The sequence below is a fragment of the Littorina saxatilis genome, linkage group LG2 (assembly GCF_037325665.1).
Source record: "Littorina saxatilis isolate snail1 linkage group LG2, US_GU_Lsax_2.0, whole genome shotgun sequence".
Classification (NCBI taxonomy): Eukaryota; Metazoa; Mollusca; class Gastropoda; order Littorinimorpha; family Littorinidae; genus Littorina; species Littorina saxatilis.
The window spans coordinates 24,174,997-24,190,761 of record NC_090246.1 but is presented as its reverse complement, the minus strand read 5'-3'; the positions used below and the strand labels follow the sequence as shown (position 1 = coordinate 24,190,761).

At 40.9% G+C, this 15,765-nt stretch overlaps 1 protein-coding gene and 1 long non-coding RNA gene across 2 annotated transcripts in view; one reads left to right on the top strand and one right to left on the bottom strand.

Moving 5' to 3' along the window:
* Nucleotides 1-1,079: 1,079 nt before the first annotated feature.
* Nucleotides 1,080-1,646, bottom strand: LOC138958546 (uncharacterized). Its single transcript, XR_011453429.1, has 2 exons — nt 1,401-1,646; nt 1,080-1,216 (listed from the first exon to the last, which is right to left on the bottom strand). It is a non-coding gene; the product is annotated as an uncharacterized lncRNA (long non-coding RNA).
* A 1,241-nt stretch (nt 1,647-2,887) lies between these two features.
* The window catches only part of LOC138958544 (BMP-binding endothelial regulator protein-like), a gene marked incomplete in the record, with an annotated part of 99,534 nt that continues 86,656 nt past the window's right edge, over nt 2,888-15,765 (top strand). Inside the window, 1 exon segment of the mRNA XM_070329745.1 lies at nt 2,888-4,993. Coding sequence (XP_070185846.1) covers nt 4,723-4,993 — 271 coding nt within the window.

The following is a 15,765-nucleotide window of genomic DNA, read 5'->3' as shown; positions in this document are numbered from 1 at the left end:
AGTCGAACCAGACACGTTTCCATGCATTATCATACCTGTGAGTGCACGCAGACTTTCGGGAACAACGTCTGCTGAGGCCTTAACAGTACCGTCAAAACAATAGTCTTTGGAAAGGATATCTTTACGGACAATCTGTGCGGCACGTGCAAGATGAAATGCGTCATCATCTAATGTTCTTGCAAAATTCAGCAAACTGCTGACGTCTGTATCGAAAATAAGGACAGTTTCTTTCCCTTGCCTTTGAGCTTGCAGATTTGGCACCATATGAAGAAGTCTTTCTTTGAGTCTTGTTGTATGAACCTTTTTGTTATATGAACAGTGCAGCTCACGAAACTGGCTGTCATACACTTTGCACAGTTCAGACATTTTGAACAGTGACATGGACTTGCTTTCTCTCTCTTCTTCAATGAAAGAAAGGAGTTGACTTAACACTGTTAACTCATTTTGTTCGTGTGCGTCATTAATTCCCCGTTCTTCTAAGGCTTTTTTAGATTTATTGTACAAAGTCAACTTGCAAGATGAATGATATTTGGCGTCCAAGGCATGCATATCCCCCTCTGATAATTTTCCCAAGAGTGATCGGTCCTGCACAATCTCTGCATATTCACGAATTGTTTGGTCGATGGTAAATGTACATGCGTTCACAAGTTTTTCAGAAGTACCATCTTTTCCGCATCACGGTCACACACAGGTCCTATCGTCCTCCTTGTTTTGACGGGGCTGTGCAGTTCTTTCTGGTCATTATCTTCTTCTTTCCAGTATCTCTTCTCAGCACGAGCAACTTTCTGGTTATCAAATTTGTTCCTGCAGGTTCTGTGCCATACAGCTTTTTTCTCTTCAAAGGTTGTCTTCATATCATTACATTGTTCAAGGAGATCCTTGTTCAAAACAAACACAGACGAATCCCCAAGGGCTTCAAGTTTCAAAATATTGTCGACGACACGACCGTACCCAGTCTGCACGCCAGCTTTGGCAAATGTTGATTGTGTCGGATTTACTCATTTTTCTTCTGTTTCTGTTTGGCATATCGCACATAAAGACCAGTCGACCAGGGCACGGGCCTCCAACATTGATGGGTGTGAATTACCTTCATGAACCGCTTCTTCTGAAGACTCCTCTTGTGTTGGCAGTGGTCTGGGATCCAAGCTTTTTTCCTGGACAGATTCCGGGAGATTGTGAGGGTCCAGGGAAGTCTCTGCATCCAGGATGAGATAACCTAATGAAAACAAACAAGGGCAATAAATCAACTGCAAAACAATTTTGTTTGTGACTTAATCAAACACACACACACACACACACACACACACACACAAACACACACACACACACACACACACACACCTAATACACAAGCGAGCAGGCATATCCCCCCCCCCCCCCTTCACCCTTTCGCCTCATACCTTCGCGAACCGTGTCTTCAGAAGACGTTCCTTGTTTTGGCAGTGGTCTTGAATCCATGCTTTCTCTTGACTGATGCAAGGGTCAGGAAACGTCTCTGTATCCAGAGTGATAAAACCGAATCAAATACAGACAAACAAGGAAATAAATCACATGAAAGACAATGCTGTATGCGACTTAACTACCCCCCCCCCCACACACACACATAAAAACACACACATGCACACATACATTCTCTCTCTCTCTCTCTCTCTCTCTCTCTCTCTCTCTCTCTCTCTCTCTCTCTCTCTCTCTCTCTTTCTCTCTCTCTCTCTACACACCCACACAGGCACGCACACGGCACACACACATACGCACACACTAACACACACAAACACAGACACGCACGCACACACACACACACACACACACACACACACACACACACACGTACCAACACGCATGGCTAGAATATTAGGTTACATTAGATAATTATGTGACATGATCCGTCTACGGCTCTGTGCAGCGAATGAGAGAACCCAGTAGTGACCGCACGCAAAACGCACGTGGATTGAATGAAGCATGCACTTCAAATGTCTGTGTTTTCTTATGTCGTACCGATTTCTGTACATGCAATAACATCATCAAGATTCAAGAGTTAATTACCAATTACCTACATATCGAAGATGTACAAAATTCAATTTGATTTCTGACTGTCAGGGCCACCTAAAAACGAAAGCAAGGTAAACACGAACAGATCTAAACAGCAAGGCGTTTCCAAGATTTTGTGTCAACAAATAGTGTTGAAACAGTGTTACGGACAATTACAATAGCCGCTGCTTTCACAGGAACTCTTATTTTCCCAGGACGATCGTAGACTGGAACCATCTACAGGACGATCAAGTTCTGGCAGGATCTATGGAGATCTTTAAATCTGATCTCCACCCAGTTTAGGACTTATTTATATGCGCACCTCCCTTCCGTCGATCAAATGACAGAAGTGGTTTTTCAACGTGACACAGATACAGATCTGGCATTCATTGCAATCACTTTCGCGCCCCCCTCACCCCCTCCCGTCTACCCTCCCCCCCCCCCCCTCATTAAAAACATGTATACATGTAACTGAAAGCATCTTACCGTTTACTCGAAGGTCGTGGGTGCAAAATATATAGCAGGCGCCTTCATTCTGCAAACTCAAACGCCATGCTGTTGTTCTTCAAGCAGACGACAAGTATTCCGCGCAAAGCGATACGTCTAAAATCTGATTGGCTAATATTCCCAAGGTCGCGGATAACTCGTGTTGGAGTTATCTCCCGCACTGCGTTGTTTACCTTCGAAACGATTTTTATTTAATTAATTTTTTCACCCTTTCATACTTGCTGGATGACTTGTGTCATCCTCTTAATCGATTCTTTGTACTTTTATGTGCAATTGCTGAGAAAACTACAATTTGTTCAATGATTTGCAGTATTGTGGTGTATTCTTGCCACGAGTCCCCAGACTATTACCCCCCACATCAGAGAATGGACATAGAAGATGCTCGTAGCATTGCCGGCACCAGACGAACACGGCCCAAGTACTAGAGCCGTGACATTTTCTCTTCAAGTGGGGGAGGCACCGATACCCGCTTGTCGTGGGGAGGAGAAAGCAAAGGAGGAGGAGGTTAATAGACCTACCTGTCTGCTCTTACCTGTCTGAGAGAGAGAGGGAGAGAGAGAGAGAGAGAGAGAGAGAGAGAGAGAGAGAGAGAGAGAGAGAGAGAGAGAGAGAGAGAGAGAGAGAGAGAGAGAGAGACGGACGGGCACGTGGGGATGCCTGATTCTGGAACCACTGACTCAGACTTCTGGGACATTCCTGATACCCTCTTTCGGTGGAAGTTGTTGGCAGTGGAAACTGAAAAGACTTGCAAGGGGGACTCAGGAAGATGTTCTACAGCTTTTAACCCGTTTCCCGATTGTTGACAAAAACTTCAGGACTGTTGGATGACATATTAGTTCCAGTCTGCGTCTGAATGCGCTTTTCAAGAGACTGCTATTTTCAACTGCCTCCACAGCCACTTACAGAAAATCTGAAACATCCATATAGTGTGTCTTAATACTTGTGTGCACGTGTCTCTGAACTTTTGTACTTTGAAGATTTCGGCGAAACGCTGAAGGATGAGGATGTTGCCCGTCTCTGGAACCACCGACTGACAGCCAAGAACACTGCAGTCTGATCGACGTACCTGAAACCACTTGTACCCGAATGCATCTATGTGGAAGATAGACTAGGAAGCGTACAAAGGATGGTGATTGAAATTGAAATTTTCTTGAACTAAATCTGAAATCTTCGCGCGTTTAGGATAAATACTTGCTTGACATGGGCCCGTGTGTGTGTGTCCTTTCCACGGAGACACGTAAGAATTCCATAGCTGTTAAATACCCGAAGAACCACTGACTGGAGGTCTACAGCCTCCAGACATCGGAGCATGCCTGTTCTTACCCGTTGCTCTATTAATGTGTGTGGGAGAAAGTCAAGGAGGCTTATGGGGATATCCACCTCCTACCTGTCTCTGAAACCACGGACAGAAAGTCTGGGACCTCCCGTCTTCTGGACATAGCTGGCAGGCAAAGTGGGTGTTCTCACGGTACTCCGTGTGTCTGATTCAAGGAAACCACCTATGAGACAACTTGTGTTTAGTCGTCGCCTTCTCCATAAGTGTGTGTACTTGTGTGTGTTTTCGAAGTTGAAAACTATGCTCACCTTTGCAGAGATTATTGATCATTTGTGTTATACGTTGAAATAATTTTTTCGGTTCGTTTGAAAACAATTTCTGAGAAATATTAGACCATAATAAGATAGTGGTCATTCAAAACACGTACTCACTTCTCAGTCATAGTGATATTTAGTTTGTGAAGCTTTCTTCTGCTTTCACAGAGAGAAAAAAAATGGCAAAGTATAGATTGAAATCGTCCAACGTTTTTACTTCATGCTCCAGTAGGAAGAAAAGCCATGGTTATACAAGATGTGTTTAAATCCTGTTCATCTTTTAAATCTGGAATTTCATTTCGCTCTTCAAATAAAAATATGTTCCTGACAAACTGCCTTCATAAGAGAAAACATGGTACCTAAAAGTGTGTGGAAGAATTTACGATCTTCATTTGAACCCGAAACGAGTACTCGCCCGTGTGGCTAAAAAAAAAGAAGAAGATAAACAATGATGTGCCATAACCCTGTGAGTTCACTGACGCATTGACGTCACAACTCGTGAAGGAAGACACGCATGGTGACGCTCAGCACGTGCGGAAGGCGTGCGACAGTGTCGGGAGTACAGAAGGGAGTGCTGTGGGGAGTGCAGGGAGTACTATGCTTACAGTCGAGAAGGCACCCACCCTCAGCTGCTCCGCGGGTGTTGTATTACATCATCATCGACGTCATCGATTGTGTACCCATCGTCAACAAAACATATTCGCGGGAGTCGTAGCACTACATCTGCGTCATCGTTACCGTCAGCGGAAACAATCACGTCACTGTGTGGATTTCTTGTCATCGTCGTCGTCGTGGTCATCGTTATTGTGGTCTCTGTTGTGTGTTCTGCTGATGGCGCCGTACTTAGTAGCAGGACAAGGATTAGCAGGTTAGTAAAGGAAACCTTTTATTTTCACTGTTTATTTTCACTGGGTTAAATTCTTTTGTTCAGTATGCACTTCTTGTTTGTTTTCATTGATGCGTGGCTTGCATGGCTTGCTCAACATTGATTTTTTTACTGCGGAGATGACTACGAAAATGTAAGAGACAAATATACTCGCAAGCAAAACAAGACATACGCAAACACATCCGATTCCCTATCTGTCGTCAACATTCTACCTAAAGAAATATATGTTCGTTTTGCCTTTTCAATATGTTACAATACGCTTTTCCGCTTTGTTGTCTCTTTTCTTCTCCGAGTCTCTCTGTCTCGGTATCTGTCCGTCTTTCTGTCTGTCTGTCTGTCTGTCTGTCTGTCTGTCTGTCTGTCTGTCTGTCTGTCTGTCTGTCTGTCTGTCTGTCTGTCTGTCTCTCTCTCTCTCTCTCTCTATCTCTCTCTCTCTCTCTCTCTCTGAAATTAAAAATGCTTAACTTTCTTCCACTGAAAAAGCATCTCAAGTTAAACAAATCTCATGCATAAATTGTATTACGGTAAAGTGCCGATTTACATTACATCATTAATTAATAAAGCTACCGACAGATATGGGTCGGTCAACTTGATCCCACCGATTCCACGAATTGACCTTCATAAGACCAGTCTTGCTTTTTCGGGTACATCAGTTTGGAATTCACTTCCATCATCCTTTAAGCACTTCAAAGTCATTAAAAAGTTTTAAAAAAAATGTGTTAAAAAACATTTAATGTCTGAGTAGTTTAACGCGTTCTGATTTACCACACTTAGTATTACGCCAAAGATATGCTGTGCATTGTCTATTCTGAACATATTTTTGTTGTGCTATTGCTACATGTTTGATTGCTACCAGCTTGTACTTATAACTACCTGCATAGTATGCATTTGATTTTATGAATAACCACATATGTATGCTCTTCATGCCTCATCTTCATCATCATCATCTTCATCATCATCATCGTCATCGTCATCTTTATAATCACGTGCTGAAGTTTTCCGATCTCCTTTTGTTGGTAAACTTTTTAACTTTTTAACTTTTAATTTTCAAATTTTATCATTGTGTGTCTGACAGATTGTAAGAAAAGGCGTAGCCTTAAATCTTAATCCTTGTTAAATAAAGTTCAATTCAATTCAATTCAATTCTCTCTCTCTAGCTCTCTCTCTCTCTCTCTCTCTCTCTCTCTCTCTCTCTCTCTCTCTCTCTCTCTCTCTCTCTCTCTCTCTCTCTCTCTCTCTCTCTCTCTCTCTCATGTTTGTAGGTTTCGTTTGAATTTTCTTGGTCCCTTCCTGCCTTCATTTAGGCCTTCCTTCTTCCCTGTCTATTCTTCCTTCTTCGTTGTTTGTTTGTTTGTTTTTGTGTGGTTTTGTTTGTTTATTTTTTTTATTATTGGTTTGTTGGTTGGTTTCTTTTTTCTTTCTTTCTTTTTTCTTTCTTTCTTTCTTTCTGTCTTTCTTTCTTTCTTCTTTTCTTTCTTTTCTTTCTTTCTTTCTTTCTTTCTTTCTTTCTTTCTTCTTTTCTTTCCTTTTTCTTTCTTTCGTGCAACATTTTCTCTTTGTCAAAGTTGTGTCTAGTTGTCCCCAAATTCTGTTTTCTTTACTGACCCCATTCCATTTTCCATTCTTTACAAGAGGGAGGTACACCGTACACAGAGAAACAATTCCGACCTCGCCGTTTCAAGGAAGAGAGGCTGGAAAATTGTGTATGGTATATAGACCAACAAGTGTTTCATCTCCAGCGGCTGTAGCATGTCTGGCATGCTTGCCTTTCACTTTGTTCTTCTTAAAGATATAGTAGCGACGAAGCCATGTTTGAGAAGTTTTCTGGCGAATTTAACGGTGTGAATGAAGTCCAAGAAAAATTTGCTGTGCTGTAATTTAGACATACCTGCAATGATAAACTCGAAAATGCTCCGTAACTATGCTAACTACTTACATTATTGTAAATGGGGGAACGGGTGTCGTCGGCAGACTCTTCTGTGTTAAAGTCCCGATTCTGTTCAACGACGAATCTTTTTTCATTGCTTGCAATGCAGGCGAAACTCGTGCGAATTTAGGAACTCAAATTTGTAATCTTGCAAACTGTGCGAGCTATAGATTCACCGCTCTCAGTAGCGAACAAGAAGGAAGGGAACGGCGAAAACAATGGCAGTCATTTTCACTTTGCAAAGATTACCCATACACTTCGTGTAAAATTCAATAATTGAACGTTTAAACAGTAAGGTGTTCCTGGTGTGTGGTAACAAAACCCAAACCGTGTTGTGTAGCTTTTAGGCCATTTGAGACCGTTTTCCTTTTTGGTCAAGATTATCCCTTTAACACCAGCCTATAGTCCTCTACTGGTGCAAAGGGGGCAAAAGGCACAACTACGACTACAACAAACTAGAACATTACTCTTCTCTTCGTCTTTTTTCCGCACAGCTTGCAACGTTTACGATTTTGACAGCGTATAGAGATTCCTCTCTTCTTTTTGTTTCATTTTATGCAAAGTTTACCGCTTAAAGTTTACTAACACAAGAGCACAGTGGAGTCGCATTTTTATTTTGTTATTTTGCATTCACACCATGCAAAATGTAATACCCCCATTCCACACATCCGTTCTAGCTTCCGTTCCCAGCCGTCCCGAGCATGCCACTACGATCAGACGCTGCGCATCTTGTGGTGATTTTTGTCCGTATGGTTAATTGTTTTATGTAGGTTGTACATTTAATTGTTTTATTCTGTATATGTGTGGGTTTTTTTTTTGTAAAGGGCCTAGAGCCATATAGGTTAGGCACTTAAAAATGTCCAGTTATAATTATTATTATATTATCTTTGCGCAGCGTCTGACCGTTGTGGCAGCCGTCCTCAGGACGGCTGGGAACGGTAGCTAGAACGGATGTTTGGAATGGAGGTAATGACAACGCAGTGTGTGAGAGCATTAGCGTTGCGTTACCATTGCGTTACGTTCCATTAACGATCCATGAGTTATGTTACCGATATGTTAAGGTTCCATTACCGTTCATTTGGAACGGGCGGGGAATGGCTAATACCCCCATTCCACACATCCGTTCTAGCTTCTGTTCCCAGCCGTCCTGAGGACGGCTGCCAAAACAATGAGACGCTGCTCAAACGGCCGTTTTTGGCATCTTTGAGCAGCGTCTGACCATAGTGGCAGCCGTCTTCAGGACGGCTGGGAACGGAATCTAGAACAGATGTGTGGAATGCGGGTATGACAACTCAGTGTGTGAGAGCGCTAGCGTTGCGTTACCATTGCGTTAAGTTCCATTAAAGATCGATGAGTTATGTTACCGATGTGTTAAGGTTCCATTACCGTTCATTTGGAACGGGCGGGGAATGGCTACAATTTTGAACATGCAGCCCGAACTCACCCTTCCCAACCGTTCCTACCGTTTAAAGGAGTTCTGTTAACGTCCATTGGCGTTCCATTAAGGTCCCCTCCCGATCCCTCCCATTCCCGTGCCGTTCCTTGGTCGCTACGGGAACGGGACCTAGAACGGATGTGTGGAATGGAGGTATTCCATGTTGAACATCCAACCGTTCCTAACGTTCAAAGGAGTTCCGTTAACGTCCATTGGCGTTCCATTGAGGTCCCCTCCCGATCCCTCTCATTCCCGAGCCGTTCCTTGGTCAAAACGGGAACGGTACCTAGAACGGATGTGTGGAATGGGAGTATAAAGCATTAAAGATGCGTTCCTTCCCGTGTAGACCGTAAATCGCGATAGGTTCGTCCAGGCTTTTTATAGCCTATTTGATGGTCCAGGGGTGGACGGTTTTTTGTGTGTTTTTTTTTTGTTATTTAAAAAAAAGTCAAAGCAACTTTTAAATAGTGCTTAAGAAGAACAGTTGTTCAAGACGATTAGTACTATCTTGCGTAAAAAGGGTTAAGTGCTACCTTGAATCGTGTTTGACCTACCCTGATAAATGTGTGAGTGACACGACCAAAAGTGAGTAAATTTCAAGGCAGGAGGAGCCTCAGTGACGTACTATACTGACCTCGCTAGCCAGTCAGGTGGGCCATGTGCACGCTTTTCACACCTGTCAAGTCTGTTTCACTGCATTCCTCGGTCAGGTTCTGTCCCATCAGCGTGACCGTTTAAAGAATCATGAGAGTTCAAACGAATATATATTTAAAAGGTAACGTTGAGCGTGTTTCTTTGACACTTCAAAATGCACGAAGCTCCTAGGATTTTCAGTCATGCCTCAGGCATCTATCCATTTGAAATTATACCAAGTTTCATTGACCTTCTTGTAAAGAGTCGAAAACTTTTTGTTTTTTTGCGAATCATATTCCTCGAAGAAAACGTGGCCTTCGATCAGGCTCACATGCACGCGAACTAATTACGTTAAAAGCCTACATGGAAGTCTATTAGTCTTGTCGAGAGGGAGAACTCTTTCTATCTTGGGTACTTTACGTCAAGACATGGTGTTTGATTACGTAAAAAAGTTGTAAAGGTTGGCATGTGGGTCCATTTTGGTATACCGCACACAACTTTCAGCCCTAGAATGTGATTATGGAAAAGTTTAATTACATTTTGACGGGAGATGCGAACTGACAAAACGCATAAAGTTTCGTTTGGCTGGCAAAACTAAAGGTATGTCGAGGCATCTGTGCGATAGTTGTGTAAAGCTTTTGGCTGTTTATAGCGTAATCTGAGACAAAAAGACAAATCGTAGCTTTAGCAATTCTGTGGCATGCACTGCATCTTTAAACAGAAGACAGTACGGTGAGTACCGGTAGTAATCGTCGTAAAAAACTTTACTTCATAAGCACTTTGTTAAAGTTGCTTTCATTTTTTTAATTAATAAAACACGTCCACCACCTGCCCCTCGACCAAACATCACCTGGATTAGGAGAACCATTCCACTTGATCACATACCAAAATTAATATCATCAGCCTGGTTGCTTCCTAGCAGAGCGGGAATTTTTTTGCAGAATTGATTTAGCAGATTGACACAGTAGTGCCAGTTACAAAACAAACTCAGCGAAACATTCCCAATGTGTAAAAACAAAATGCAGCCACTTTGTTGCTTTATATTGGATGTAACCTAGTGTAAGGGTGTTCTCATTCCGTGTAAGAAGTCTAGACCAATCAATGATCTACAAAATGGTTTACACGCGAAAATATAGTACCTTCTCTGATTTTTATATTTAGTCAAGTTTTGACTAAATATTTTAACATCGAGGGGGAATCGAAACGAGGGTCGTGGTGTATGTGCGTGCGTGTGTGCGTGCGTGCGTGTGTGTGTGTGTGTGTGTGTGTGTGTGTGTGTGTGTAGAGCGATTCAGACTAAACTACTGGACCGATCTTTATGAAATTTGACATGAGAGTTCCTGGGTATGAAATCCCCGAACGTTTTTTTCATTTTTTTGATAAATGTCTTTGATGACGTCATATCCGGCTTTTCGTGAAAGTTGAGGCGGCACTGTCACGCCCTCATTTTTCCACCAAATTGGTTGAAATTTTGGTCAAGTAATCTTCGACGAAGCCCGGGGTTCGGTATTGCATTTCAGCTTGGTGGCTTAAAAATTAATTAATGACTTTGGTCATTAAAAATCGGAAAATTGTAAAAAAAAAATAAAAATTTATAAAACGATCCAAATTTACGTTTATCTTATTCTCCATCATTTGCTGATTCCAAAAACATATAAATATGTTATATTCGGATTAAAAACAAGCTCTGAAAATTAAATATATAAAAATTATTACCAAAATTAAATTGTCGAAATCAATTTAAAAACACTTTCATCTTATTCCTTGTCGGTTCCTGATTCCAAAAACATATAGATATGATATGTTTGGATTAAAAACACGCTCACAAAGTTAAAACAAAGAGAGGTACAGAAAAGCGTGCTATCCTTCTTAGCGCAACTACTACCCCGCTCTTCTTGTCAATTTCACTGCCTTTGCCATGAGCGGTGGACTGACGACTCGGATGCTACGAGTATACGGTCTTGCTGAACAATGGCATTGCGTTCAGTTTCATTCTGTGAGTTCGACAGCTACTTGACTAAATATTGTATTTTCGCCTTACGCGACTTGTTTTCTTTTCTCCAAACCTTTTTATATTTAGTCAAGTTTTGACTAAATATTTTAACATCGAGGGGGAATCGAAACGAGGGTCGTGGTGTATGTGCGTGTGTGCGTGTGTGCGTGTGTGTGTGTGTGTGTGTAGAGCGATTCAGACTAAACTACTGGACCGATCTTTATGAAATTTGACATGAGAGTTTCTGGGTATGAAATCCCCGAACGTTTTTTTCATTTTTTTCATAAATGTCTTTGATGACGTCATATCCGGCTTTTCGTGAAAGTTGAGGCGGCACTGTCACGCCCTCATTTTTCAACCAAATTGGTTGAAATTTTGGTCAAGTAATCTTCGACGAAGCTCGGACTTTGGTATTGCATTTCAGCTTGGTGGCTTAAAAATTAATTAATGACTTTGGTCATTAAAAATCTGAAAATTGTAAAAAAAAATTAAAATTTATAAAACGATCCAAATTTACGTTTATCTTATTTTCCATCATTTGCTGATTCCAAAAACATATAAATATGTTATATTCGGATTAAAAACAAGCTCTGAAAATTAAATATATAAAAATTATTATCAAAATTAAATTGTCCAAATCAATTTAAAAACACTTTCATCTTATTCCTTGTCGGTTCCTGATTCCAAAAACATATAGATATGATATGTTTGGATTAAAAACACGCTCAGAAAGTTAAAACAAAGAGAGGTACAGAAAAGCGTGCTATCCTTCTTAGCGCAACTACTACCCCGCTCTTCTTGTCAATTTCACTGCCTTTGCCATGAGCGGTGGACTGACGATGCTACGAGTATACGGTCTTGCTGAAAAATGGCATTGCGTTCAGTTTCATTCTGTGAGTTCGACAGCTACTTGACTAAATATTGTATTTTCGCCTTACGCGACTTGTTCTTTCTTTCTTTCTTTCTTTTTTTCCTGCGCACGGGCTATTATACAGCTGTGAAAAGACATTTTATTGTTCTTTTCTTGTTTAACTACTTCAACGAGCTAGAGACCCTTTTACTGTTTTTCTTAAGTGTGTGGTTTTCCTGCACCATACAAGGTTTATTATAGTTCAAGGTTAGTTATAGAGTCTCTTCTTCTACGCATATCATGCAAATGTTACCATTCTGTCTTTTCCTTTCTTCTCTCTTTTGTATTATTTCATTGTTTTAGGCTTTTTGTTTTGCACACACCCTGCAAAATGTACCACTACATCAGAACAGAGCATCTCTTCATTTTTTCCCACACGGTTTACTTCTCTTCGCTTAAAGGCACAGTAAGCCTCCCGTAAACCATCACAGATACGGTCAGGCTTTTACACACAGTACAAACACCCTTTCATTTAAACACTCACCGATTGAGAACATCCTTGGTGCCCTCCGTAAAGAGCGAACAATTTTCAAAGAATTTATTTTTGCGTGGTTTATCTTACCCCTGAGCCATCGTGAACCCGTGTGATCCAGTTTCCCTTTTTCACAATGTAGTCGTCAGTTAGTCATTTGAATGCGACTCGATGTGAGCTTATCTACAATAGCACGTTTTTATGCACGAAACAAACGGCTGTGGTTCACAAGAACTCTAGCGATGGCTTTTGACTGTTGAGAGGAACGGCGATATGGCGCATAAACCGTCGTCTGCTACGACCCTTGCGTGACCCTGCTTCCGGGCTTTTCTTTTTTCAAACTTTCACAACTTCAAATTGCACTGATCTTGTCTTGATGAAAAAAGAATTCTTTTGTAAGAATGTTTGTGTAACAAGCTGTCAATTTGTTATTTAGATTTTAAAAGTTAGGTCTAGCGCAAAAACGCACCACGGTCCAAAAACATTCTGATTATCATCGATCCACGCGCGGCTATCGCCAGTTTAAGGGAAGTAACTCATTTTTGACCTGAGTTCAGGATGGGTCCAAAAAGTGTTCGAGACAATCTGCAAAATTAATTCTTTAAAAATTGCTCGCTCTTTACGTTGGGCACCTAGGATGTTCCTGTTTGGTGAGCGTTCAAATGGAAGGGTGTTTGTACTGTGTGTAAAAGCCTGACAGTATCTGTGATGGTTTACGGGAGGCTCACTGTCCGGGCGTGATTTCCGGGATATTCATAACAGCCGTCCAGCACCAAAACGAGGCGCCATTGTTGTAAAGGGCCAAGTCCACGAAAATAAATTCTTTGAAAATTTCTCACGCTCGACAGAAAGCAGCCAGGATGTTCTCGTTCGGTGAGCGTTTAAATGGAAGTATGCTTGTACTGTATGTAGACGCTCGGGGAGCTCTGTGATGGTTTACGGGAGGCTTACTGTGCCTTTAACCCGTCTTGCTCAGTGGCGGCCACGATGGCATGATATATGTGCTGGCCGGCAATGATTATGATATGTATGTACATATTTGTTAAATAAAGACTTAACCGGACGACGGCGGGGGGAAGTCGGCGGCTCCGGTGAGGATTAGAGATGAAGCCTGCTTTAAGTCCCTGCCTCGGGCGATGCTGTGTGCGATGATATGTGGGTCTCCTATGCAGAAATGAGTAAGGAGGTGTATATGTAGTTATATCTGCTGTGGGGTGGTGATAGTGGACTTGTGGTACATACTGTTAAAGCAGTTATATATATATATATATATATATATATATATATATATATATATATATATATATATATATATATATATATATATATACAAACAAATATGGAAAAAATAACCAAAACAAGCCTTCACGTTTTCACCAATATTTCGGCCTCGTGGCCTTCGTCAGGGTGTTCCCTGTGATATATATATATATATGAAAGCAGTGAAGTCTTGTTTTTAATCATGTTTGCGAGTTTGAACATGATTCTGAAAATATGATCCATGCACCGTCTGAAGCCATAAAAAGACAGGAAGTGAAGAAGGAAGAAAGGAGAGAGAAACAACGATCGAAAGAAGAACGAGGGAAGAAACATTAACAACGATCGAAAGAAGAACGCGGGAAGAAACAACGTTCTGTTAAGAAAGAAAGAAAGAAAGAAAGAAGAGAGAAGGAAAAAAAGAATCGCATTGCCCGAGGAAAAAACACATTGAAAAAAAGATGGAAAAGTCAAAACAAAAGATAAACGGAAATGCATGCAAGATAAAAACCCGAAAGGAGAGAGATAATGTTCCATATTAAAGTTTGTGCTATTTTTTTTCTTTTGCCCTTCAACCTTTGCACGTGCACACAGACAATTTTTTCCGATTTTATAATATTGTATTTGAAAAAGATTATGGCTGATGGTTGCCCGAAGCTTATACCTTTACGGTAAAATGGATGACAAAGACAAAAAAGACAACAAAAAAGAAAAACCTGTCGATCTAAATGTGTAACCAAACAGTTGATTATTAGCACATGTTTAAGTCGAAGGATTTATTTATGTAATATAATAACCTTGACAGATGTGTGATCTTGAGCTTGATCACTTGCACGAGAAGGAAAGAAGCTTTAATTAGGAGCTCCATTGCACGATGACCGTGACAACAGCCGCCGAACGCTCGTAAGGACAGTAAGTGCACTTTTGAGCAGACTTTCATTATTAAACTGAAGTAATAAACATGCAACCATTATGATAGGCTTGTGACAAAAGCCATACTGCGTGCGGTGTAGCCTGCGGTAGGGCAAAACATCACCCGGTCATAAATGTCTTCCTCTCTGCGTGAATGCACTCAAATGATAATCTCTCTCAACGTAATTTATATAATGTCCTCTGCCTTCATCGCTATGGAACTGTGCTAGTTTTCAACTTGTCTGCGTATTTCCAACAACCTTTCGTCGCGTGCGTCGGTTAACTTTTTGACTGTCCCTTTTTTTTTAACGGAGCATGATTGTAACACATGTGTCAAACTGCTCTTTTAAAATGCTGTAAATCTGTATTTAAAGTACGATTTTTTTAACTTGTTATCGATGTATTTGCAATAACTCAATTAATCCTATGGTTGATACGAACATGTATCATGCCTTCTGTTTTTGTTTTTCCTCAATGCATAAGCTATGTATTGAACATTTAGTATTTAATATTTGCACATCAAAAACTACTTACTGTTGCCACCTCAGTATTTATGATAAATAAAGTGTTATTGTGTTCCTGTTTAGCTAGCTGTTTACTTAGATCAGCCTCGACAGTCTGGTTTTTGTCGGAGATATTGCTCATACAAAAGAAAAAATAGACACCGTTTGCATTTCATATTTTGCAAAATATAACATAACGTAATGTGAATGTCGCTAGCAATTGGTCAAGGAGCATAACTACGTAATGAAAGCATTTCAATCAAAGCAGCTGACCGCCCAGTTCATAACAACTCGAAGATGAATTTAAAGCATCCGTTTGTACAATACACGATCATTCACATGTAGAAATCAACAAGAAGCTTATAATGGTCAAAAATCAAGTGGCGTCGACTGTCTCCAAAACGCTGAAAAATCTTTCAAATCGAAACATCTGCCGAACTATGTTATTGTTGTGGGCGAGGAGACACCAAAGCCTACTTTAAACTGCGGAACATTGCCGAAACTTGTTTGGCGAATTTGGCAAATTAGCCGAAACAAATAAATTCTAACAACATCCGTGGTAGTGATCATTAAAACACACATACAACAAGGAATTCAAGGTTATATTCTATGTTATTCTATTCTTATTCTCACAGGCAGTTTATTACTTGAGAAATGATATACGGTGGAAAGTTATTTGTGACGACAGGCGCCGTTAAGTCTTCGTCCTGAG